Source organism: Hakea prostrata, chromosome 1 (genome assembly GCF_041222555.1).
Source record: "Hakea prostrata isolate BN-2017 chromosome 1, UWA_Hpros_2, whole genome shotgun sequence".
Lineage (NCBI taxonomy): Eukaryota > Viridiplantae > Streptophyta > Magnoliopsida > Proteales > Proteaceae > Hakea > Hakea prostrata.
The window spans coordinates 67,440,639-67,464,780 of NC_142600.1; the positions used below are offsets into that span (position 1 = coordinate 67,440,639).

General features: G+C 41.5%; 2 protein-coding genes across 4 annotated transcripts; both read left to right on the forward strand.

Annotated features, from left to right (window-relative positions):
• The first annotated feature begins 13,489 nt into the window (after positions 1-13,489).
• On the forward strand, positions 13,490-14,955 carry LOC149029513 (putative 2' cyclic ADP-D-ribose synthase BdTIR). Its single transcript, XM_089150981.1, has 3 exons — positions 13,490-13,760; positions 13,851-14,285; positions 14,370-14,955. Exons 1-3 carry the CDS (start codon positions 13,573-13,575, stop codon positions 14,449-14,451), a joined length of 705 nt encoding a protein of 234 aa, XP_089007107.1. The 5' UTR covers positions 13,490-13,572; the 3' UTR covers positions 14,452-14,955.
• Positions 14,956-15,131: 176 nt separating this feature from the next.
• On the forward strand, positions 15,132-22,994 carry LOC149029514 (phosphatidylinositol/phosphatidylcholine transfer protein SFH11-like). Of its 3 annotated transcripts, XM_089141922.1 has the most exons (10): positions 15,132-15,700; positions 15,801-15,900; positions 18,555-18,821; positions 19,474-19,551; positions 20,867-20,968; positions 21,047-21,096; positions 21,166-21,274; positions 21,364-21,425; positions 22,095-22,242; positions 22,345-22,994. In XM_089141922.1, the coding sequence occupies exons 1-10, from the start codon at positions 15,366-15,368 to the stop codon at positions 22,438-22,440; spliced, it is 1,347 nt and encodes a 448-aa protein (XP_088998048.1). In that variant the 5' UTR covers positions 15,132-15,365; the 3' UTR covers positions 22,441-22,994. The 3 variants fall into 3 exon arrangements, with proteins under 3 accessions (XP_088998048.1, XP_088998047.1, XP_088998046.1); XM_089141921.1 differs by lacking the exons at positions 21,364-21,425; positions 22,345-22,994 and having other exon boundaries at positions 21,968-22,193; XM_089141920.1 differs by lacking the exons at positions 21,364-21,425; positions 22,345-22,994 and having other exon boundaries at positions 21,982-22,193.
• Positions 22,995-24,142: the final 1,148 nt, after the last annotated feature.

Here is a 24,142-nt window from a genome sequence, read left to right on the forward strand (position 1 = left end):
TTATTCTTTAGTTGAAGTTAATCGTAGCAGATGCTGCAGATTCTATATAAATATAATTTTAAAAATGTATTAGATTTAATTTTTGTTGAAGGAAATTGAGAATTGCATAGGAAATCTGGTTGTCAGTAGATGAGTTGGACCGTAGCCGATTCAATTCTTAATAGGTTAACTGTAACAGTTGAATAATAAACTTCCACGTGTCCCAGTTCTAATAAAAATTATAGATAAATTGAACATTGCCCTGCCACCACCTTGTTGTAACTCAACTATTTTTTCTGGTGAAGTGCGGGATTATGGTTGGCGCAGTGCCTACGTGGACATTTGATTAAATTGTCATCGTTGTAACTCAACTTTAAAACCCTGAGATAAAACCCTGAGTGCCTACGTGGACATTTCTACGTAGTCGTTGGATCTTATCAATAAGATCCGTTGAACGATAGACTTCTACTAGTTTGGGCTAGTAGAGGACTCCTGAGATAACCGTTAGGTTATGCGATAGTTATCCCTTTGATGATGATTATCCGCAGCCGTCAGTTTGAGTCTGCAGTCATCAGGGTGATTACCCTAATCCATAAGTAAGATTAGGGCACGCTTGCAGCAGAATAATCTTTCTTCTTCAGCAAGCCATCCTCCGGCTCCGATTCGCTCGGGAGCGATTCGATTTTCTCCGTCTCGACCGGGGTCGAGGGTCGGACCAGGTATGAACCCGGTCAGATCATAAACTCTCCATATCACGAGCCCCCCAGACCAAGCATTCGGTCGATCCCGAGGGCTTGGTTTTTAACTGGGTTCGTCGTCAGGTGATGATCTCTGCGTGCTTCATTAAATGTCATATCACATTTAATGCGGTGGTCACTTTTCCTCGAGCGTTGTGAGTGTAAGGCCACATGTCTTCGTTGCAGTTGATCTATCGTGGGTCACGTCATCCAAGCGACGGTTTCCGAACGCCTATTTCGGATTCGTGAGTTCAAACTTTCAAAACGTCTTTGAATCTTGATCGTTGATGAACGATTCCCGAACACTCGTGCGGGAATTTTAAAAGCGGTTCGTTGTCTTCGTAGGTTTCATTCTTCCTGTCTGGAATTTGAACATTTGTCGTCTGCTTCGCGCCTTCCCCGCTCTCAAGCTTCCGTCTCACCGAATCAATAAGTTTACTTGGTCTTTTCTTTTTGTAGTTTATCGGAACGAGTAATGGCGGACGATAGGGCTTCTTTAGTACCCCATGTTGGTGATAGCGAGTGATGCTTTTGCTTCTCCTGCTCCCCGAACAGTCGGATAGTGATAACAAAACCCTAACCGTCCTCTGGCAGGAGTTTGCTGAAGTTTCTGAAAAAGGTTTTGAAAGAAAAACCTAAACTTCTCCTGTCCTTCTCGAGTCTGGATCTTCCAAGATTGTCGAGTCTTCTAGGCAGCCTCAAACCTCCGGGTCCAATGGTGGGCTCTGGCTCTGTTCCCTCCATTTATAATGGAGAAACCCTTCTTTCACTTGCTGTCCAAGATTTTGACCTTCCTTCCTCATATCGGGTTAGGGCTCCCCACCCCGACGAGAGGGTTGATTCATCCCTTTCGGGTGAATTTTCTCTGTACATAGATGCACCTGGAAAGCGGGGTTCGCTTTCCCTTTCTTAATCCTTTATTCTCCGCAGTTTTGAATCATCGGAACATTTGTCCCGAATGCTCCTCCCCAATAGCCGGCGTCTCATCGTCGGCTTCTTGGGTTTGTGTTTTGAGCTTGGCATTACGCCATCTCTTTCTCTTTTTGTACATTTTCATGTTCTTTCTATCTCCCATCCTCCCGGATGGGTCTTTCTTTCCAAACGCAATAAGGCTGAACTTGATTGGAGGGGCAGCATCCTTGTCAAAGGAACTTGCCCTTCTAATCACAAAAGATGGCGCGAACGATACTTTTTCTGTCGAGCGCCTCCATCAGATCTTAACTTCCCGACCACCGGAGGAGGTTTACTTCTTCGTCCGAAAGTAACCGGGGCCTTCCCTTATCCAAAGAAGACGAGGCGGCCATCGGGAAGATCAAATCCATTCCGTGGTATCAAGAGATACATGGATATGAAATGGAGTATAACTCCATCCTTCAAGATCTTGGGGCTTGGCTCATTGTGAGCTTCTAACCATCATCCTTTGATTTGACTCAAGTGATATGTCTTGAATTCGATTCTTGTCCTTCTTCTTTGCAATGCCTCCCGAACGAACCTTGAAAGCCTCACGGGTGAAGGCCGCTAGGGCCGTTGTGACAGCCGAGCAACGATCGCCCGTGGTCTTGATCGCAGATCAAGAGGCTTCTCTTCCCTCTGCCGACCCCTCTTACAGGGGTATCGGGAATATCGTGCCCGTAGCTGATGCTTCGGGTAAAGGAAAGAAACCAATGGTGGAGAGGGCTAACGTCTCCTCCTCCGTCCGAACCAAGAGGAGGCATGACACAATTGATGCTCCCTCCAACAAAAAATCCAAAGCTTCGACGGATGGTGAGGAAGTCTTCATCCCCAAAGTGGACCCCGAAGATGACCGACAGGTCACTCGGGATCCCGAGAAAGCTGCAGAGTGGAGCTCCCTCGCCTTGCTCCTTCCGATCGCCAGGAGTTTGAAGCCTTGGATGACACCTCCCTTGTTAGTCAATCTACAAGGTACCGGTCTTCTTGCTTACTTATGTTTTCATAATTTCTTATGACTTCTTCCGATATCTTCCGTCTTCCCAGGAATGCCGTGTTGAGCTTTTATCAACACATGGAAGCATTGAGCCGGGTTGGTCGCACCAGCCTCCTTGCTGCAAAATTGTGAAGAGAAATTGGCCAAGGCCAATTCCGAAATAGACCAGCCGACCGCAGCCTACCGTGGTGCTGCAGAAAAGCATGAGGAAGAAGTGATCTCCCTCAAGGAAGCTCTTGAAGCTTCGAAAATTCGTGTCTCTCGCTGCCGAGCGCGAGGCCGGAAGCAAAAGGCAGCTGCCACGTTGTTTGGTGACAGCCTTGAAATCAAAAGTAGGGATCTCGAAGAACATCCGAAGTTGGCAATCCCTAGCAAGCCCGAGCATATAAAGCCGGACCTTCGGAAGGAGTGCTTTCGAAAATACCCGAACAACGTACCTTTCTCCGAATTGCTAGGTTTCTACAACATTCAGAGCTTATCGCATGGGGGCGTAACGACGTTTGGGAGCAGATCCTTGGAACGATCCCGGATTTCGACACCGCTCCTTTTCTTGAGGTATGCCACCCGCAGGTCTTCGTGAAAGTTGGTATGGATCTTCCAGATCGGGCTCAGTGGGAGAAGATGATCATTTTCCAGCTGACCCTCAATATGAGGCATATCCGAATGACGAGCCGGCACTTCCAGAGGAGAAATCACAAGCCGAGTCTCAAGTTGTTGCTGTAGAGGATTCAGCCGATGCCACTCTTGAGGAAGGCTCTTCTCATGGTCCCGAGAAAAGTCCTCCCGACCAGGGTCCCTCGTGCAACAATGAAGAAAAGGCTTAGGGAGTTGTTCTTTTGTAAAGATGTACCCTCAATTTAATGAATAGACATTTCTTTATTCATGTTGGCCTCAAAATTTCCCCCGTCTCCTCGCCAAGTATTGCCTTGAATATCAAAGTATTAATGATAAAACTTATCACTTAACTTTTCATTCCTCGCCGAATAATGATCTTATAGAAATATTGTGAAGATGCGTTTCGGGAAGATGCGTTAATCTTCCCCACTACTTCATTTATTGCAAAGTCCGCACGTTTCCCTTCCGCGAAGTTCAAACGTTTTCCTCGCTTTTGTGTACCATTCATCGTTTCCAATGAATCGGAAATACATCCATTATTTTAATGGCAAGTGCGACGATTGGAGGTTTCTCTCGCATCGTGTGCTCGCTTCCACATGTTTCCATGTGGCATCCCTTCGATCGTTGATCTTGCTTTTTGCGGATTTCGAAGCGTCATTTCGATCTGGGTCGTCGGTTGTCCTTAGCCTTCAACCGTCGTCTTATACCTTAGGCTATTTAAAGCCTTCGTGGGTACTCTCCATCTATCCCGACTTCGCAAGATAGATTTGCTAAAGTGCCAAAGCAACCTTTCGTCCTTCGGCCCGCTTCCGTATTCCTCGTACTCCAACAACGCTCTATCCATTTATGAACAAGTGAGTTTTTTGATTTCTCATCTCTTTCCCCTCTTCCCCCCGAAGTAAACGCACAGTAGTTATACTTGGGGTTTAGTTTATTGGTCTGTCGTAAGCTTTAGAAAACTAGGGTTTCCCCATTGTTGCCGCTTGTTTATTTCTCGTATCGATATTGCTGGTTTTTTTTTTTTTTTTTTTTTTTTGCATAGTGGCTCCCAAGATCAACCCGAACTTTATCGTAGCAAAATCTCGTAAGAATAGCGTTCCGTCGGTGGTGGTTGGGGCCAGTGCGGGTGGTTTCAGCTAGTGAATCCTCCAAGCATAAGGCGATCGCTGGCGGTGAATCTTCAAGTCGATTCCGCAGCCTTCGTTGATGCCGTCCCTACGCCTCCTTTGCCCGAAGTGATCGCTCGTCTTTCCCAGAAGATCTTGATCACTCCGTTGCCGATGGTGCTGCCGGCACTCCCGCCGGTGAGCTCGTTGAGTGCACCCCCGAAGAAGACTCTTCGGGCATCCGAGGCAACTATGTTGGCGTCTCGATGAAGGTGTGGTCCCAGCAGGTGCTGCTCCTATTTCTAACTCCAGTGCTTGTTTGGCATCCTCCTCCTCTCCTTCCGAGTTGGAGGATTTTGCCACTAGAAGCGCCGTCGGGTGACAAGTGATGAAGCTCAGCCTTTGCTTGGTGTAGTTCGTCCTTCTCATCCTTCGCTTGAATTAGTGTCAAACAAGTTTGACAGAGCGTTGGAATGGTGTACCGCCGCTCGAATGACTTCCGAGAGCGCAGCTTCTTTCCAAACTTCCAGATGAAGTCTTTACGAAGTCACCGGTGATGTAAGTCTTTCTTCATTATCCTCTCGATTTTGAAAAATTACTTTTCTCGCTCCTCGCTAACTCGAAAGTTGTTTGCAGGAGTCTTGTCGGTAACTTCCACAACCAAGTGGAAGCAAGCACTAGACTCGTAGGGTTGAGCAATGAAGTTTCTAGGCTTCGGGAAATCTCTCGAAGCTAAAGATGTTGAGATTGCTCGCCTTCGGAATCTAGCTTGGGAGGTGGCAGGAGAAAAGAATTCGATGATTGGTCGTCTTCGGTCGGACTTGGATGATGCCGGGGAGAAGATCCGGCGATCGGAGCGGACAGTTGGAAAGTCGGGAGCTAAAGGATCTCGAAACATTACCCGAAAGGCAAGCTGTCGTTCCTTTGCCCGAATCCCTTCCAATTGATGTTCGCAGAGCCTCGCGTCTTCAAGTATTTACACAAGAAGCCTTTTGTTGATATGCTGAATGCTTATAACTTGCAAAGGCGTATCGGGATGGTGAGAACGAAGTATGGGAATCAATATTAAGGAAAGATCCTCATTTTGATACGACTCCCTACAAAGGTCTGTTTGCCATCCCGAAGTATTTACCAACCCCGGTATTCCTCCTCCCGACCGAACCAAGGATAAGATTGATCCTCCACCTTCCGATCCAGGATATTATGCAATATCTGGAAGATTCTCCTGTTTATTCTCCGCCGGAAGAAGTCAATTATGACGAGCTTGTACCGAATGCGAGTTTGGTCGAGGACCATTCTTCTCCCGGACAAGTCGGACAAAGAGTATGAAATTGCGGAGGATTTTCCGAATATCGAAATATTTTTGTAATCCTCATTTCTTCTCTTCTTTTCCTTGACTCCCCACCAATGGTTGACTCATATGTTTGTTCTAGCAAAGTCGCATCGATCTTTTGTATAACTTGTTAACAACAACTGTAATGACTTTCTTCTTTGATCAAAGATTGTATCCAGCTCTTGTAATTATTTTGATACCGGCCTCTTTGGATCTTCTGAAGAAATAAGAAATTACTTTATCTTTGAACTTTGCTAGCCACTTGAATCGCCATTGCATTAGATCTTAGTTGTCTGAAACAATGCCTTTACTTAAGGATTTCCGGAGAAATACGATAAGTCTGAGAAGGAACTCACTCGGGTTTTAAACCGATGCCTTATACTTAAAGATTTCCGGAGAAATACAATAAGTCTGAGAAGGAACTCACTCGGGTTTTAAACCGATGCCTTATACTTAAGGATTTCCGGAGAAATACAATAAGTCTGAGAAGGAACTCACTCGGGTTTTAAACCGATGCCTTATACTTAAGGATAATTCAAAAATTCAATAAGTCTCGAAGGAACTCACTCGGGTATCAAACCGACGCCTTGCAAAAGGAACTCACTCGGATTTTCATCTGATGCCCCGACTTAAGAAAGTTCGAAAAATTTTCCATAAGCGTTGAAGTGTTGGAGGACCCACACAAATTTTCATCCGATGCCTTATAGTTGGATCTTGTTCTTGAATGTGGTGTATGATGCCCCCCAATCAAAAGATAGTTTGTTGAAAGCCAAAAATTGCATTGATTGAGTTGAAAATGATTACATCACGAACAAAATCGAAATCATCCTCAAGGATAAAACTTTTTGAGATGCCTAGCATTCCACGTAACGATCCAACTCTTTCTGGGAATCTATGTTCTTCAGCCCGTAAGCTCCTCGAACCGACCGGTTTCACAACCATATAGGGTCCTTCCCAAGAAGGGTCCAACTTTCTTTGGTGACGCGGGTCGGAAGCTAGGGTGTTTCTCAACACCAAATCTCCGGCTAAGTACCGACGATTCTTCACTCGAGTATTATAATGAGACGCTATCCTTCTTTGATAATGTTGAGTTCGTGCTATTGCCTTTGCCCGAACTTCGTCCAACAAATCAAGACTATCAAGCAGTCCTTGTTCATTTGCTTTTTCCTCGAACTCACGATCCCGTAACGTCCCCGCCTATTATCTCAACAGGTGCCAATGCTTCGGATCCATATGCCAACCTGAATGGAGTTTCTCCCGTAGGTGTTCGAACCGTAGTTCTATAAGCCCACAATACATTATGTAGTTCTTCGACCCAAGAAGCTTTGTCGCCTTCGAGTCTTCTCTTTATTCCTTCCAAAGAGCGTTCGGTTAGTAACCTCTACTTGGCCATTGCTTTGGGGGTATGCCACCGAGGACATACGATGCTCGATCATATATGTTCCAAAGAATTGCTCAAATTGTGGACAAATCGAACCGAGTACCATGGTCGTGACAATTATCTTTGGAATCCCAAAGCGATATATGATTGATTCAAGCACAAATTTCTCCACTTTTTCTCAAGAATTGTCGCCAGAGTGCACCGGCTTCTACCCATTTTGTGAAATAATCAATTGCTACTATCGATATTCCCGTCCGCCCGATGCCTTGGTGAATTTGCCCATGATATCAATTCCCCACATTGCAAAGGGAATGGGATTTAGAATTGAAGTCATAATTTCCGCCGGCGCTTCGACATCGTAGCATGAATTTGACAATTACTACATCGACGAACGTAGTCCATAGCAGCCTCTTGGATCTTAGGCCAATATAACCCAAGTCTTAGAATTTTGTGGGCCAGGGCTCGCCACCCATGTGAGCGCCACAAATTCCTTCATGAACTTCAGCCAAAGCTGATTTTGCTCCTTTGGGGCCTATACATCTCATAAGGGGTCCAGAGAGAAGATCTTTTGTATAGTCTCCCATTCCGAATGACAAATCTAGCTGATCGAATCTTGATCAACCTTGCCTCTACCGGATCCTCGGGTAACTTGTCATCCCTCGGATACTCGATTATTGGATCCATCCAAAGAACGTTCGCTTCAATATAAGAAATTTCTTTCTCATGATAACTTGGAAAAATTACCTCTTCAATGTAGACCGAAGGGTCTAGATTCTTTTCCTTGGCATTGGCTAGTCGGGATAGCTCATCTCACACTGAATTTTCATTCCTCGAAATCTGAGATATCTTCAAATTCCGAAATTGGTTCTGAAATGCCCGCACTATCTCCCGATATTTTTGCAAGCGTGGTTCTTTAATGCCATACTCCCCCCGGACTTGGTTGACTATAAGCTGAGAGTCACTATAAATAGTAACATCCGCAATAGCTAATGCCTTTGACAACCGAAGTCCCGCTATCGTGGCCTCATATTCCGTTTCGTTATTACTTGCATCAAATGCGAATCTCAAAGCATATCGAATAATAAATCCCGTTGGACTTTTTAATAGAATTCCAGCGCCTGCTCCATCTTTATTACTCGAACCATCCACATATACCTCCCAAGTGGTTGGTATAATGGGATCCTCAATGGTGGGTTCCACTCAGTGCAGTAGTTTCTTCTACAAAGTCGGCTAATGCCTCGAGCCTTGATTGCGCTTCGGGCTTAAAACTCACTTGGAACTCACTTAGCTCAACCAACCAGGATACCATCCTTCCGCACAAATCAGGTTTGTTAAGAACTTTACTAAGAGGAAAGTTGTAAATACCTCAATTGGATGAGCCCGAAAATATGGCCTTAGCTTCCCGGCGGCGATCATGAGAGCCGTAGCTCGCTTCTCAATCTGCGAATATCTCGTCTCCGCATCTAGCAACACGTGGCTTACATAGTAAATCGGCCACTATTTCTTATCTTTCTCCCGAACAAGTACCGCACCGACCACGAAAGGGATGTCGCTAGATATAGCTGTAATATTTCCCCCTTCTCCTGGTCCGGACAGGATCGGTGGTTGTCCAAGTGCTTCTTTTAATTCCTCGAAAGCTTTCGGCACTCTTCACCCACTTTGCTTCCTTACTCGCCCTTCAGTCTTTAAGTGCCTTGAAGAAAGGCAAACATTTTTCTCCAGACTTGGAGATAAATCGATTTAAGGCAAGCAACTCTCCCCATCAAACATTGTACATCCCGAACGGTTTTGGGAGCCTCCATATCAATCGTGGCTTGTATTTTGGCAGGATTTGCCTCAATTCCCTCTCGTGATACCATGAAACCTAAGAATTTGCCCGAGGAGACTCCAAAGGCACATTTTTCGGGGTTCAACTTCATTTGATGTTTCCTCGATCGAGAAAACCTCGACCAAATCTGCAATGTGATTTGCTTTTGTAAAGCTTTTCACCAAAGATGTCATCAACATATGCTTCAACATTCTTTCCTATCAGCTCTTTGAAAATCTTGTTGACGGCCCTCCGATATGTTGCTCCCGCATTCTTCAGGCCAAAAGGCATGACCTTGTAATAATAGCTTTCACGATCAGTCATGAAAGCCGTATACTTCTCATCCTCCTTATTCATAAGGATCCGATTATACCTCGAGTAGGCATCCATGAAACTTAAAGTTTCATATCCTGCAGAGAGCATCTATCAAGAGGTCAATCCGAGGCAACGGGTAGCAATCTTTTGGGAAAGCTTTGTTTAGATCCGTGTAGTCTCGTACACATCCTCCACTTCCCATTCGCCTTTTTCACCATCACCATGTTGGCCAACCAAGTTGGGCACTCGATTGGTTCTATGAAACCAGAATTCTTAAGTTTTTCAACTTCGTTCCGAACGGCTTCATACTTTTCAATAGAGAAATTTCTTCTTTCTCAGTATCACCGGTTTCGCCTTAGGGTCTATCCAAAGTTTGTGCTCTGCAATGGCCCGATCGATCCCCGGCATGTCCTCAGCACCCATGCGAATACATCCTTATTCTCGTTGAAGAAATAACTTCAACTCATCTTTAAACTCTTCCAAATGCTCGGACCCGACATAAGTAATCTTTTTCTCATCCTTGGTACACACTGGATTTGCTCCAGCTTTCTCCACTGGTTCGGGCATTTGCATCTCTCGTCTCTTCCCGATCATCTCGAACTTCTATGGGGAGGGCAGTAACCTTCCTCGGACCCTCCTTGTCTTTTAAATAGGCAACATAACACCGCCGAGAGATCTTCTGGGTCGTAGGAGACTTGACCGATTCCCATATCGGTCGGGAATTTTATCTTCAGTGTGCTTTGTCGAAACAATAGCACCTATCTTGGATAAAGATGGTCGCCCAAGAATCATATTATAGGCTGGTAGTTCTCGAACCACCAAAAAATTGATTCGGACAGCTTGTTTCTTTAGGAAAACTTCCAATGGAAAGATCCAATCGAACCGATCCTTCCGCTACCGCAGATGACCCCCGCAAAGCCCTATAGGTGTGTAGATGAAGGTTTCATCAAGTCCCGATCCACCTTCAATTTTTGATACACTTCGTAAGAAATTAGGTCAGCCGCAGACCCCGTATCAATCAATACTCTATGCACTTCCCGCCGTGCAATCTCTACCTTGATGACTATAGCATCATCATGAGGTAAACAAACATCTCTTTCGTCTTCTTCGCTAAAGGTGATAGAATCTTCACCATTCAGCTTCTTCCGCTTCTCGCGCCTCCCGGCTCCAACAAATTTGGATTTGGTTTTTAAACCCCGGAATGATTCGGGCCTGGACCCCCGAAGATGGTAAGAATCGGTGACCGAGTAGCAGCTTCAATCACCTCCTTGCCTTTTTTAGACTTCGGGGCCTCCCTCGATCGTTCCGAACTAACCGAACGATTCCTTTTAGGGGCAGCCGCACGTGGCCCACGTGGCTCCTCCCTTCTCCCCGCTAACAAAACTAGACAGATGTCCCCGAGATATCAATCTCTCAATATCTCGCCTTCGATGACGACGATCATTAGTGTAATGACCATAGTCCTTGTGGAATCGGCAATACTTTTCCCGATCCCGCTGCTCTCCGGTTTCAAAAGAATTTTAGGCGGCCACTTCAAAATATTTTTTCTTTTGAGGATATTCAAAATATCGGCCCGAGGAGCATTCAATGGAGTGTACTCACTTCTACCGGGGATCTTTGGCGCCAAGGTTGGGATCTTCCAACCCGATCGTGAACATTCTTCTTTGGCTTCGCTTCGCTCCGGAGCCTTTTGTTCCTTATTGGAGACTTTATTATCTCCTTGGCGCGCATCTAGAATCTCCATGACTTCAGCCTCGCTTCGGCATCTCTCGTACCAACTCAAGCATAAGTCGTGGGTATATCCCGTAGTAATAACTCCAGGAGTTTCCGATTTGTGAGTCCTGTGAATAGAGCGGTTCTGCTACCTGTTCATCCAAGTTTTCTATCTCCATCGTCACTTTGTTGAATCTTTTCGAAACTCTCCGATCGATTCGTTTCTTTCCTTGTTTGACGGTAAACAAGGTTTCTTCCGTTTTCTTGACCCGTATCCCACTTTGGAATCGCCCTATGAATTGGCGCGCCAATTCGTCAAAGTTTACGATCCTTCCCGAGGGGAGGTTAGAAAACCACTTTTGTGCCGCTCCAGCTTAGAGATGAACCGAAACCCCGCATAAAATTTCATCGAATTACCCGAAACCGCCATGGTCTCGTTGGTAATAGCCGATGTGAGCTGTTGGATCTCCGGAGCCATCGAATGTTGAGAAGGTAGGCAAACGGAAGTTATGGGGAAACCGATATCCCGCAATTGGCTCAAAGAAAAGGAGTCTTCCGAATGACCGAGTAAATATCCTCGCTATTCTTCCCTTAGCCAATTGCCCTAACTTGTCATTGATGTTGGCCAATTCTTGACCAACTGGGTCGGGTGATCTTCAAGAATACGATCACGACCTCGATTAACACGATCATCACGTGCTACTCGATCATCACGAACAGCCCGTCCTTCACGAACGTTTCTCTCGTCACGAATCGCTCGATCATCACGAACGGTTCTTCCGACAAAGGTGAGTGAGTTCTTACCCCCGTATCCAACCTTGTATTTGAATCAGCTTGTACTCTCTTGCGGTCTGTCGAACCGATCGCCTCGCCTTGGTTGATCATCAATCCTCCGAAGTCCTCGGTCTCCTTCACGGAAATTCTGATCAACATTCCGGTCTTCAGCCATTCTTTGGTCACATGGTATTTGATCACGTGGCAATGCACGTCTCCCCGAATCGTGTTGATCGTGTTCTTGTGGTAAAACCACTCGTCTGGTGAGCACGCGGAGTGCTTGGCACACCTCCAAGAGTTGAATCTTTACCTGATCCAATTGATCTTGGATTGTATCAGGAGGAAGATTACGTCCTCCCCGGCCATTATCCACCTCGATAGGATTTTGGCTTTCCGGGAATATCTCGGATTATTCACCCCGTGTATCCGAATACCGGAATTGCGTTGTGCAGCGGCTGCTGCGGCTGCCGATCTAGTCACCATGGCTTTTTCAAGTCGTTCCCACAGACGGCGCCAAACGATGCGTCCAAAATCTGCTCAGCCCTTGGATCTCCAAGTGATGTCCTGCAAAACGAAAGCGTCGGATGTGGCCCGACCGCCGGGGTCGGGAGTCCACCTCCGAAGGCTAAGTCGGTTGATGAACTTAATCACAAACGGCTCGCTAGAAGCCCAGAGCTAATGAATGAAGAAAAGGGAAATGTGATCTAGATAGCAGGATGCTGATAGTTTGGATCTATCGCATGTATCCGAACCCGAGTCTCAGATAGTATTCTTTCTTGATCGATTGATCCGTCCCCTACCTTGTATGGTAGTGAGGTTTATATAGAGTGTACCTTCGAATCTCCTTCGTTGGATGCACTCGAGCCTTCTTCGGGTAGTCGTTGGATCTTATCAATAAGATCCGTTGAGCGATAGACTTCTACTAGTTTGGGCTAGTAGAGGACTCCTGAGATAACCGTTAGGTTATACAATAGTTATCCCTTTGATGATGATTATCCGCAGCCGTCAGTTTGAGTCTGCAGTCATCAGGGTGATTACCCTAATCCATAAGTAAGATTAGGGCACGCTTGCAGCAGAATAATCTTTCTTCTTCAAAGAAGCCATCTTCCGGCTCCGGTTCGCTCGGGAGCGATTCGGTTTTCTCCGTCTCGACCGGGGTCGAGGGTCGGACCAGGTATGAACCCGGTCAGATCATAAACTCTCCATATCAGCATGATACAAAGCCATGCATGACTCTTACCAAAAAAAAAAAAAAAACAGAAAGCCATGCAATGATACAAAACCATTCTTACCAAAAAAAAAAAACAGAAAGCCATGCAATGATACAAAACCATTCTTACCAAAAAAAAAAAAAAAAAGAAAAGCCATGCAATGATACAAAACCATTCTTACCAAAAAAAAAAAAAACAGAAAGCCATGCAATGATACAAAACCATTCTTACCAAAAAAAAAAAAAACAGAGAGCCATGCAATGATACAAAACCATTCTTACCAAAAAAAAAAAAAAACCAGAAAGCCATGCAATGATACAAAACCTTTGTTTCTAATACATCGACTTTCACCCAATTAATTGAATAGTCCAATTTCCTTTACCGCTCGCCATATATATAAAATATATGTAAGGCCGACACGACCTGATTAAAATATATAGCGTTTTTTTTTTTTTGGTAAAATATATATCGTTTAACCATTAACGGAAGTTGAGATTTCATTCGTCGCCTATATATAAATCAAAAGCGTTAGTTGTATTTCCTAGGGAATTTGTAATATTGGAAGCTATTTCCAAAGATTTCTCTAAAACTTGTGTGTTCTTTTTCATCTCTCTAAAATTCGTACTATCGTACCGAGTTTTAACTTTTAATTAGTGATGTATGCTATGGTTTCTGTGATGAGGAAGGCTGGCTTCTTTCTTTTTGCTAAGCAAGAAGCATCAATGACCAATGCGAAATGCTTCTCTATGGTTCTTTATTTTTCTCAAATGACTGTGAAGAAACATTCAATTCGTTTGAATATGAAGGAACTTTCGCAACAGCAGCAATGGAGGAATAGTATCAGGTTTGCTTTGCTTTATAATTTCTAAAATGCATTTATATTGTCTCATTACTGCTCCAAATCTAGTATTAATCGTCTCTCTGTATTTAGTAGCAGGATAAGTGCTCGCAGGTCCTCTCGACTTCCATTTAACGTCTTCATATCCCACCGTGGATCAGAGACTAAGCTAAATATTGCTGCGGTGATGTACGATCGTTTAGTAGAAAAAAACCTAAAACCCTTTCTGGACTACAGGAGCATGAAACCAGGAGAACTGTTGAATGAAGCAATTGAAGCTGCTTTACGTGAGTGTAAAGTTGGATTAGTTATTTTTTCTTCGAATTTTTGTTCTTCCGATAACTGCCTAGAAGAATTGGCTTCTATGATGGCACTCAAGAAACAGGTCATTCCGATATTCTATAATGTTCGCGTCTCTGATCTTGCGATTGTGGACGATGGAAGCTTTCAGCCCAAGCAATTCCGTCGATTTTGCTCGGCAGTAGAAATGGCGAAGGCCAGAGTGGGGATCGTCTTTAATTCTTGCGAAGGGTATGTGACTAATTAATGTCTTCATGTACGTTTTCTATATATGTATAATCTCACATGTTCATGATCACTCTAATGTTTTTGCAGCGATTGGAGCCATTTATTGAACATAGTCTCCGACAGAGTTATCGAAATCTTAAAGGAATTGGAAGATGAGAATATCTGCTGAATAATAATACCTTAATCAACTAAAGTTTCGGCTACAGTTCGTCAGCTTCGTCAGTTCCTACAGTTTTGTTTTGGGCGAATGCATGGCATGGATCTTTTACTTTTTGTTTGTTATAGAGAGTGTTTTGGAAAAGGATTCGTTGGTAGTCTGAAAGAGAGTGCAGTCTTTTACTTCTCGTTTTTTTTTAGTGCGGTTTCATTTTTGTCTCACGTTCATTTAAATCAAGATGGAAGCTTCCGAAAGAGAATCTGTTATTCTCTTTTTCTTTTTCTTCTCTTTTTTGCTATATAAATGTTTCTGTTGGGTCTCAAGAATGGTTTTTATTAGCTTGTTATTTTCAATGAGTGATCGAATTCAAGATGAGTGTTCAATGAGTGATTGAATTCAAATTCATGTTACTCTATTGAACTTTTTCTCTGCTTACCAGCCAAATACAAGTTCGAACTCGTTGAGGGATTTTAAGCTTCCACAGTTCCGACCAATATTTCCCATTGAAAGAGGGGTAATTATGGTGTTCTGTTTATGGTGTTCTGCTCTGCTCTGCTCTGCTCTGCTCTGCTCTGCTCTGTTCTGTTTATGTATTTTTTTAATTAGTTCTATATTTTGAAAAGGAAGGCTAAAAAAGAGGATGAAACTACAATATCACCCTTGTAGGTTGCATAACAATTAACAAAGCAAAGTGTACCGCATGGCTGCTGTTTGACGTTTCTCGAACTGGCGGAAGCGATTTGAGGGTTTCTTTCTTCTTAAACCTTCAAAAATTCGAAATCTTCAATGAAAGATTAGAGCAAGAGATTCTTTTCTTCTATGATGATTTCCTCCAAAATATTCTCAATTTGTTTTCGGCGATCAAACATGTGCGGTTCTCTAAAAGCAGAAGTATTCTTTCATCTCTCCATTCCTTCACATATTACATGGCTCCTCCGTCAAGGGAGAGTGATTATGATGTTGCCATTACAAGAAGTTCAGATGGACAAGAAACATTTCCAGATCGTCAAGAATTTGGAGAACACTCTCAGTTGGAAAAGATTGGATCGTCTTCATCAAAGTTTAGCCTTAAGCGTGCAATGTCTTACCCATCGAAGTTGCGGGATTCGTTTAAGAGAATTGGAAAGACCAAGAGCACGCATTCAGTTCAGGAAGGGCGGCATGATCTAAACGAGGAACCACTCGCTGAAGCTTTACGCGAATCGCTCAAATCTGAGGGTCTGCTATCTTCGAAACACAGTGACTATCATACGCTTTTAAGGTAAATAATTGAAATTTGATCATTTACAGTTGAAAAAGGGGACCGAAAAATATTTTCTGTTCTAGTATTGAATTTCGTTGCTCGTTTGTATCATTTTCAGATTTCTACGAATGAAAAGTTTTGATTTGATCAAAGCGAAAGAAGCGTACTTAAAAATGCTTAGATGGCGTAAAGATTTCGGGGTTGATACAATTTCCAAGGTCAGACCTAGGTTGCACTCAACAATCAATTTTTAGTACTTCTAGTTTCGTTTTTGAAATGTGATTCTTTTCCTGGCCTAGAAAACTATACGTGTAACGACTGTGTCTCTTCTCAAGTAGCAACCAACACATTACCAGAGGGGAAAAAAAAAGTAGCAACCAATATTAATTTTGTGCATATTTAGAACCAAACCTAATGTAGGCGAATTACTTGGCCAGTGGAAAAAGACAAGGAACAGATTTTATGCTAGGATTTAGGAATTAACATGGTAGAGGGGCCTCCTATTCTCTTCAAGTTCATAGTGGGGATAAAGAATTTATGTTTCTACCATTGGGAAAGTATGTTTTGGGTTCAAAAGATACTTCCTTCTTCCTTTTTCGGGATAGATAAAAAGGGAAAAGATAACTGCAGGGAGGTGGTGACCTGATGATAGGGGAGTCGGCGACGGAAGCCCCAGTGAACGGTAGGCCCGACAAGGAATTTCGCTACCTTAGGACTGTTATAGTTATGGCCGCCATTCACCGGGGCTTCGGGAATTTTGCTACCTTAGGACTGTTATAGTTATGGCCGCCGTTCACCGGGGCTTCGGGAGGGGGGCTGGGGGAGTTCTAGACAGTTGTTTTTTTTTTAATTGTTAACTGGAAGACTCAAAACCCTTTTTTCTTCCTTGGTTTTTGTTGGGATCGATTTCCCTCGAGTATTTTTTGGGGTGGGGGAGGGGTGGGGGTGAGAGGGGTTAAAAAGCTATGTGGGAGTTATTATTAGGACCCAGAAGTTCCTGGCTAGAGGTTAAGAGTGAGGGAGTAAAAAAGAGATGTCTCCTTATATAGGAAAAAAGAGCATGGATTAGGGCAAAGTCACTCAAGAGAAACCTTTTGCCAGACTAAATATTCCTTTGCTCCTATTGTTTAGTTGAAGTAGTTGTTTGATCAAGACCAACTAACAGATTGGTGGAATGGAAATTTATGGTTGAGGGCCGAGAATGAGAAGGTGCACCCTACAAAAGATGAACCACTTTGTGGCCCTTAAGACTTAGTTGGGAATCAAGAGTCACCACTAATTGGCCATATCTGCTATAATTTCAGCTGCAGCCGTCTTGACAAAGGAGCCTCCAACAATCACAAACGAGCTTGTGATATCAACATCCATGTTATCTACCTTCATTTGGACTAATTAACAATGCAAACGTCCTTGAGCATTTGCTTTGTGATTGGTACCTTAGTAGCATTGTTAAATTTAGTCTCCCTTGTAAGTTGGAGGAGCTCTACGTCCTCTCGTGTTATCCCTCTTCCTACCCCTTTCTCCAGGATACCATTTGTAAGTTGATCAATCTTATTTTCATCTCATCATTCTCAACGGCATCAAATTCTGATGCAAATGGTGTTGGTGTGTGAGTTGATATAGACAATTTGGTGTCTTCCTTATCAATCCCCCTAAGAAGATTGGGATTTAAAAGGGCACGGTGTCTATGTGAATACTCTGCAATTGACTTCTTAGGGATTTAAAAGGGCATGGTGTCTATGTGAATACTCTGCAATTGATCACCAAGAATTGAAATTCTTTTAAATCTTGTTTCTCTATAACCAGCGTGTATGGTTTTGCCAGAATATTGTGTACCTTCTATGCTGAAAACCATTTTGTTTTACTTTCCTATGGGACTGAAATATTTGGCTAATTTCTCAAAAGAATCCAAATATTGCTCATGGAGTCTCTAATTGAACTGCTATAGCGTGCACCACAATTGAAGGTTGATTCTAAGACTTCTGACATGCTGCAAAGGAAAAGGGGGAGGGGGAGGGTACAAAATGTACTCCAAAAGTAGGAGAATTTACTATTGTCTTTCTTGATGGAGTATAATTTTCATCTTTTGAAGATATTTTAGTGAAGATATCGACATATCTGATAACATTTAATCATATGGATTAAAATGTTAAGTATCTATTCATCTCTAAACCTTTCTTTTTCATTTTGGCTGAAAATTCATCTATCAGCTTTTATACTAGGCTTACATAAAGAACAATTTTTAATAAAAACAAAAGATTCCATGGATTGGCCTTTAATTTTCTCCAGTAGTATTTGATATTCTGAGAATGTTACGTATATCAAAAATACATTAAACTGAATATACATTATATTGCATGAAAATTTATATTTGACATATATACACCTGATTTAAGGTTTAAGATATCTTTCCCAAAAATTAATTTTAGACATATTACAAAATATATATAATAAATAACAAAAAGAAGGCTTATTATCTGTAACTTATGTGTTATGACAAATGCCAAGAGTAGATATAGCAATGGACCATAACAAACAAACATTCTGTTTCATTTTGTTTCTATATACCCATTTCTTAGTCTTTAGTTAATTTGTAGTTTAAATTATTGGGTAGAAAAATCTAAACATGACCAAATATTTTCCAGTGCTTTATAGCTTTTTCTGATAGATATTATTATGAGTTTAGAAATATATTACTATGAGAGTAATGTTGTCATCCTGAATATGTGTGACAACATGTATACCCATTGCTGTTGATCTCCTTACAAGCCATTATTGTGATGGGGTTTTTGTCTTCATAGTTCATAGGTGATTGACTAGAAACTTATGCAAGGTGACTTGATTTTACCATTTTGTTTGGTATATTCTTCAGGAGTTAAGATTTAAGGAGTATGAAGAGGTCAAGAAGTTCTACCCTCATGGATTTCACGGAGTTGATAAATCTGGTAGACCAGTGTACATTGAAAGGATTGGGATGATTGATCTCAATGCTCTTCTGAAAGTAACAACAGTTGACCGTTTTCTCAAACATCATGTTGATGAACAAGAAAAAACACTGAATTTGAGATTCCCAGCTTGTTCAACTGCAGCTAAGACACATATAGCATCCTCCACAACTATCCTAGATGTGCAGGGAGTAGTAAGTGTCTCCATTTCCATCAAAGAAATACAATATACAGTAAATTTGAGTACCTGGTTGAATTTTATGTTATTTTCATGTTTGAGCAAAAGAAACATACATTAGATATACTACCTTGTTGCATTTTTGTTGTACAAGTAATAACATGAAGCCTTTTCTAGTAATAGGCACAATTATGGTAGAAAATTTAAAAGATTGTCTGCTTGTTGATGACAACATTAAAACTTTTTTGAGGTTGAGTGAACAATTTAGTCTACTGGCTGCCTCATGTGATGGCTAGTACAAATGGCCCCCTCCCCCTTAAGACATATAGGTAACTATTAATTGCCAAATATACCATTTTTTTTTATATGGTAGAGATTGATAGAATTGGGTGAAACTATGTGTTTGAGGATGTGTCATACTCATTACCTATATTACTAGCTAGATTTCACCCTTTAACAAGAATTGGCTATAACTAGAAAATGGGTTTGAAGTTCCATACTATGTTCTGATTAATAAATAAATCAGGTTACCAATTGTGTATGATACTGAAGTTAAAGTTTGCATAGAAGAACTAAAGTATTTAAATTAGAAATTCATGTCCTAAGAAAGTTTAGTGGTTGACTGCCAAAGATGTAGACTTTTCTTTATGTGGAATGGTGTTGTGCAGGGTATGAATAACTTCACAAAGCCTGTTCGAGATCTTTTTATAGAAATTCAAAAGATTGACAGCAATTACTACCCTGAGGTAAGTGTAATCTTGTTAAGCAAGTACCCATAATAAATGAAGTAATTGTAGGTTTGTATTGAAATATGAGTGATAAGCATAAATTATGTGATCTGTGAAATCATCTCTTTCAGGGTTGGAAATCCCAAAAATATATCATTCAGGGACATGGCTTAATAACACCCCCCCCCCCAAAAAAAAAAAAAAAGAAAGAAGGGAAAGAAAAAGAAAAAAAAAAAACAGAAGGAGAAAAAGAGAGAGAGAGAGAGAGAGAGAGAGAGAAAAAAAAAAAAGAGAGAGAGAGAGGGGGGGGGGGAGAGATAGGCAATCCTAAGTAAATTCAGGCTCTTGCTACGGCAATGTCAACATACCTTAGAATATATCCTTAAATTTTATCTCATTTAAATAATTCTTTTAATGCTGCTAAACAGGTCAAAATAATTTTCTTTGTGTGTGTTTCTCCCCTTTCATACTAAAAGAACTAGTTAAATTATTATCATTTTTTTATAGGTGAAACATGCATGCCTTGCCCCGCCGGGGGTTTGGTGGCTCAGGGAAACTGCTTTGCCATTGATCACAATTCCGTGAAACACTTTAGATGGGTCATGCTTGTTGTTTTGGTTTTGTGTCGTTGTCCTTTCTGGCATTGGCGCTTGGAGTGTCTAAAGAGACCTAGTTCTCTGCTGAGACAAAGCCACTCTAAGAAGACAAAGATCCGATTCTTTCATAAAAAAATCCAGACCACATTCACTAAATGACTTGCAAGAAAACAGATAATTTACAAACTGCAATCCTAGATATCCTTATCAAACCAAAAGAAGCAAATTGACCATGCAATTATTGATATTTGTACAGCCAGTTTGGCATACTAAAGTTACTATCCACTGGCTTCCAACTGTGACTTTCCTTTCATATTCAGAGTGCATACTAGTGGGAATTAGTCCCTTGGATTTATTCAAGACAAAATGATAATGAAAAAAAGGAAGACTGGAGAGAAAAATAGAGTTTGTAGAGTACATTTTCTCATATTTCATTACTTATAAAAGCATGTGGGATTTGACCATATAGTTCTTAACAAATCAAAAATGGAGAATACTATTGTTAAGAAAAATATATGATCTTGCATTACAAACCATATTCTCAAAAGCAGATACAAGGAAGGAACTTCCTCCTCTAGATCATTTTTAGCATTATGAATATTTTGGCATTATTGAATATCATTAAGGGGGGGGGGGGGGGGGGGGGGGGGGGGGGGGGGGGGGGGGGGGCCCCCCCCTTGTTGGGGTTTTTTTTGTTTTTTTTTTTTTATAATTTTTGTATTTGTTGATATCCTCAGACTCTTCATCGACTTTTTATTGTCAATGCTGGATCTGGGTTTAGGATCCTCTGGAAAGCGCTTAAAGCTTTCCTAGATGTACGAACAGTTGAAAAAGTACAAGTAAGGATTTTATAACTGTGAATCTTTTACACATGGATAATTTACTTTAGCTTTGAACCTTTCATATTCCAATTTCAGGTAATAGGTTGTAACTATCGAAGTAACCTGCTTGAAGTTATCGACCAGAGGTACACACCAACATTCATCTCTAAATTTATGCATACCCGCATTTGATGGTCTTTATCATTCATCAACAGATGCTTGCCTAGTTTTCTTGGTGGAAATTGCACATGTTCCGAAAATGGAGGGTGCTTGATGAGTGATAAAGGACCCTGGAATGATCCTGAAATTAAAAAAATTATTCAGGTAACATATCAAATGCCTCAACTCTAAAGCAGCTTTTTTGTTGACAGAGCTCACACACATCTTTGGTGTTAATAGGCTGCTTCTTGTAGGCAGTTCCAAATGAAATGATGAACCAAGAAACAAATAATGGTATAGATTGGATGCCTTTGGTGTGTACAACATATTTCTTCTTGATTTTCTTGTGTGAAATATATCCATGGGTACTGTAGAATTATTTTATAGTCATCCCTGGGACTCTTCCATATTTGAATTATTTCCAGTTTCCAAATTCTGTCCTTGACGTGGGTAAATAAATCTCTGGTACAATAGTTTTTCCTTATAAACCAAGTTTCATTAGTGTGTTCCAAGTCCTTTTTCAAAATGTGAAACCTTTTTTTATTTCTTTTTGGCTGCTGTTATTACTAAGCCTTGAATCTTCAGTCTCAAGGTTGAGAATAGATGAGACAAACCATCAACATACCAAAGAGGTTGGTAATGTAAAACCTATTAATGCTTAGAACAATCAAAGTTCTCTTGTCTTGATGATTCAAAGACCCTAGCATATATTCGGATCAAGATAGATATAAATTAAGTATTGATCAATGAGAAGGCCCCATCATCATCTCTTTTAACTTATTTCAGACATTAAAAAATTTCAAAAACTTGTGTTCACTAAGCTTCATTATTTAATGATTGTTTGATTTGTAATCATAGGACAATGTTTGCAGAGCAAAATCCTCATGGATGATCCAAATAATTGGCATAAGGATTTGTTGAATAGAGTCATTGTGCCACTTTTCAGAACTGAAGCAGGAATCAAGCTCAAATAAATTTAATGCAGGAAAGTTCAGAAGTTGCTGAGTGTCCACAATACACACACAAATGAGCAACATGCTGTAGAACAACCAAGCACAATTGTTAGAAATGTGGATGAACTTGTATACCAAAAAATTCTGGCATTAGAAGGTGTTGGCAAGGACCTGAAGATGGTAAGCACAAATCTTTAGTCTAACAAACTAGGGGATTCTGAATGATCTTCCTCATTTTATTTATTTTCTTCTGATTTCTCTTCCTTCCCCCCTCCCCCTCAGTTTTTGGTTGGATTAAACTCAAAACAGGAAGAGCTTGCAAGGCAGATAGAAGAGCTAAAAAAACTGGCTTCATGGGTAATGCATCTCGGTATTTAAATAAGATAGTTTTTTGCTTGAAGCTATCTTTAACATCTTTATTTTTGGATTATTTTCTAGAGAGGACCATAGAAAATGGAAGCAATTTACAGAGATAAAGTGCAATCCCAAGCTTGTTTTGCTTTTTGGAATCTGAACACTCATACATTTGTACATGGACGATAAACCAATCTACTGGTCATTCAGTCAACAAGACTGAATTTTTCTTTTTATTAGACTGAATTAGCTTATACCTACAGACAAAGACTCAATTTAATTTGAAAATTAGTATGCAATGTCTTGAGATTTTTCTATTTGTTCATTTATTGGAGAAATTCTGTTGTAGTTACTCATTTTAATAGATATCTGGTTATGTAGGGATTGCTCTGGATATTATGTCAAATTTATTGGTCTATATCACAAATGTTCCCACTCTTTTGCACCCTTCTCTGCCGTCTACTTTGCCATGCCCTCAGTGCCTCTTTTTATTTGGACCAAGGGTGAAATCTTGTGGACAGGTACATCTAAAAGGTTTCTGCCCTGGTATCAAATACTACAAGCCAAAGTGGCAAAATATTAAGTGGCAAAATATTAAGGATTGGAAAATGGGACCCCGAGGGGTTGGTTCAGCTGGCAAAGTTCAATGTCTCATAATATAAAGTTATGTGGGATTAAGGGCCAAAACTGATGGGGCTAAACAATATGCTAGTGTAAATTAAAGAAACAAATACGACACTAATGGATCAAGCATTCAACACACAAGCCACAATAGACACACAAGAATTTTTAACGTGGAAAAACCCGCAAGGAAAAACCACGGGACCGTTATCGAAGTACACCCAAAACTTCCACTATCACTAAATGATAATAACAATGGGTATACAATCAACATCTCATTTCTAGATAACACTAGAGGAACTCAAAATCACAACCACATCATCAAAGAAATGGAAATCAGAGAGAATGGAGAGAAGTCACCAGAGGGGCTTACTGAGAACTGTGGTAGAATGATATTCTGACCGTTGGATATGAAGAGCTAAGTGACACGACCATTCCCTTCAAATCTCACTTCATTCCAGCAACATATCACCGTCGGATTCGCCGAAGAAACAAGAAAAATCCCTTCTTCTTTTTCTTCTCCCGCTTCGGCTCTCTCTCACTCTGTTTCACAATTTTCTTCTCTCTCCTGTTTTCTTTCTTTCACTGTTGTGGCTGCCTCTACTGTTTCAACGATAGCAATAGGGTTGAAAACCCTATTGCTTTAGTTCTCAAAAATCTGGGCCCCCATGTGGGCTTCATGTGTAATATCCAGCCCTATTCTAACCCTGACCCTAACCCTAACCCGGATCCACTGTTGCTTTTAGGTCCGAAGACCCGAAGTAGTGGTAGAAGAGACTTATGGACCATTTTAATTGATAATTATGAGTCGGAGACTGAGCTCATGGACATTGACGATGATACCCCTTACTTGAGTACATTGTCGATGTTTAATGAAAGTCTGCGCATCGGAGATGAATGATTTAGTTGATGTACCTAATGAACTCCCGTGCACAATCCGAAGGTATTCCCCGAAACTAGACTTCTTGATTGAATTGTAGAAGAAAACCCCATTCAATTTGACTTTATATAGCCCTCCAACTCTCTGTCTGAAGTTGCTGAACTAAACCTATTTTTCTGCTGGAAAACATTTTGGTCGATGCCATCGACCAAGGACCATCGACCA

Coding starts and splice junctions, on each gene's coding strand:
- LOC149029514 (XM_089141922.1), top strand. CDS start 15,366: ATGGCTCCTCCGTCAAGGGAGAGTGATTATGATGTTGCCATTACAAGA. Junction 15,701..15,800: donor GACTATCATACGCTTTTAAG/GTAAATAATTGA, acceptor TATCATTTTCAG/ATTTCTACGAATGAAAAGTT. Junction 15,901..18,554: donor GGGTTGATACAATTTCCAAG/GTCAGACCTAGG, acceptor TATATTCTTCAG/GAGTTAAGATTTAAGGAGTA.
- LOC149029513 (XM_089150981.1), top strand. CDS start 13,573: ATGTATGCTATGGTTTCTGTGATGAGGAAGGCTGGCTTCTTTCTTTTT. Junction 13,761..13,850: donor CAATGGAGGAATAGTATCAG/GTTTGCTTTGCT, acceptor TGTATTTAGTAG/CAGGATAAGTGCTCGCAGGT. Junction 14,286..14,369: donor GTCTTTAATTCTTGCGAAGG/GTATGTGACTAA, acceptor ATGTTTTTGCAG/CGATTGGAGCCATTTATTGA.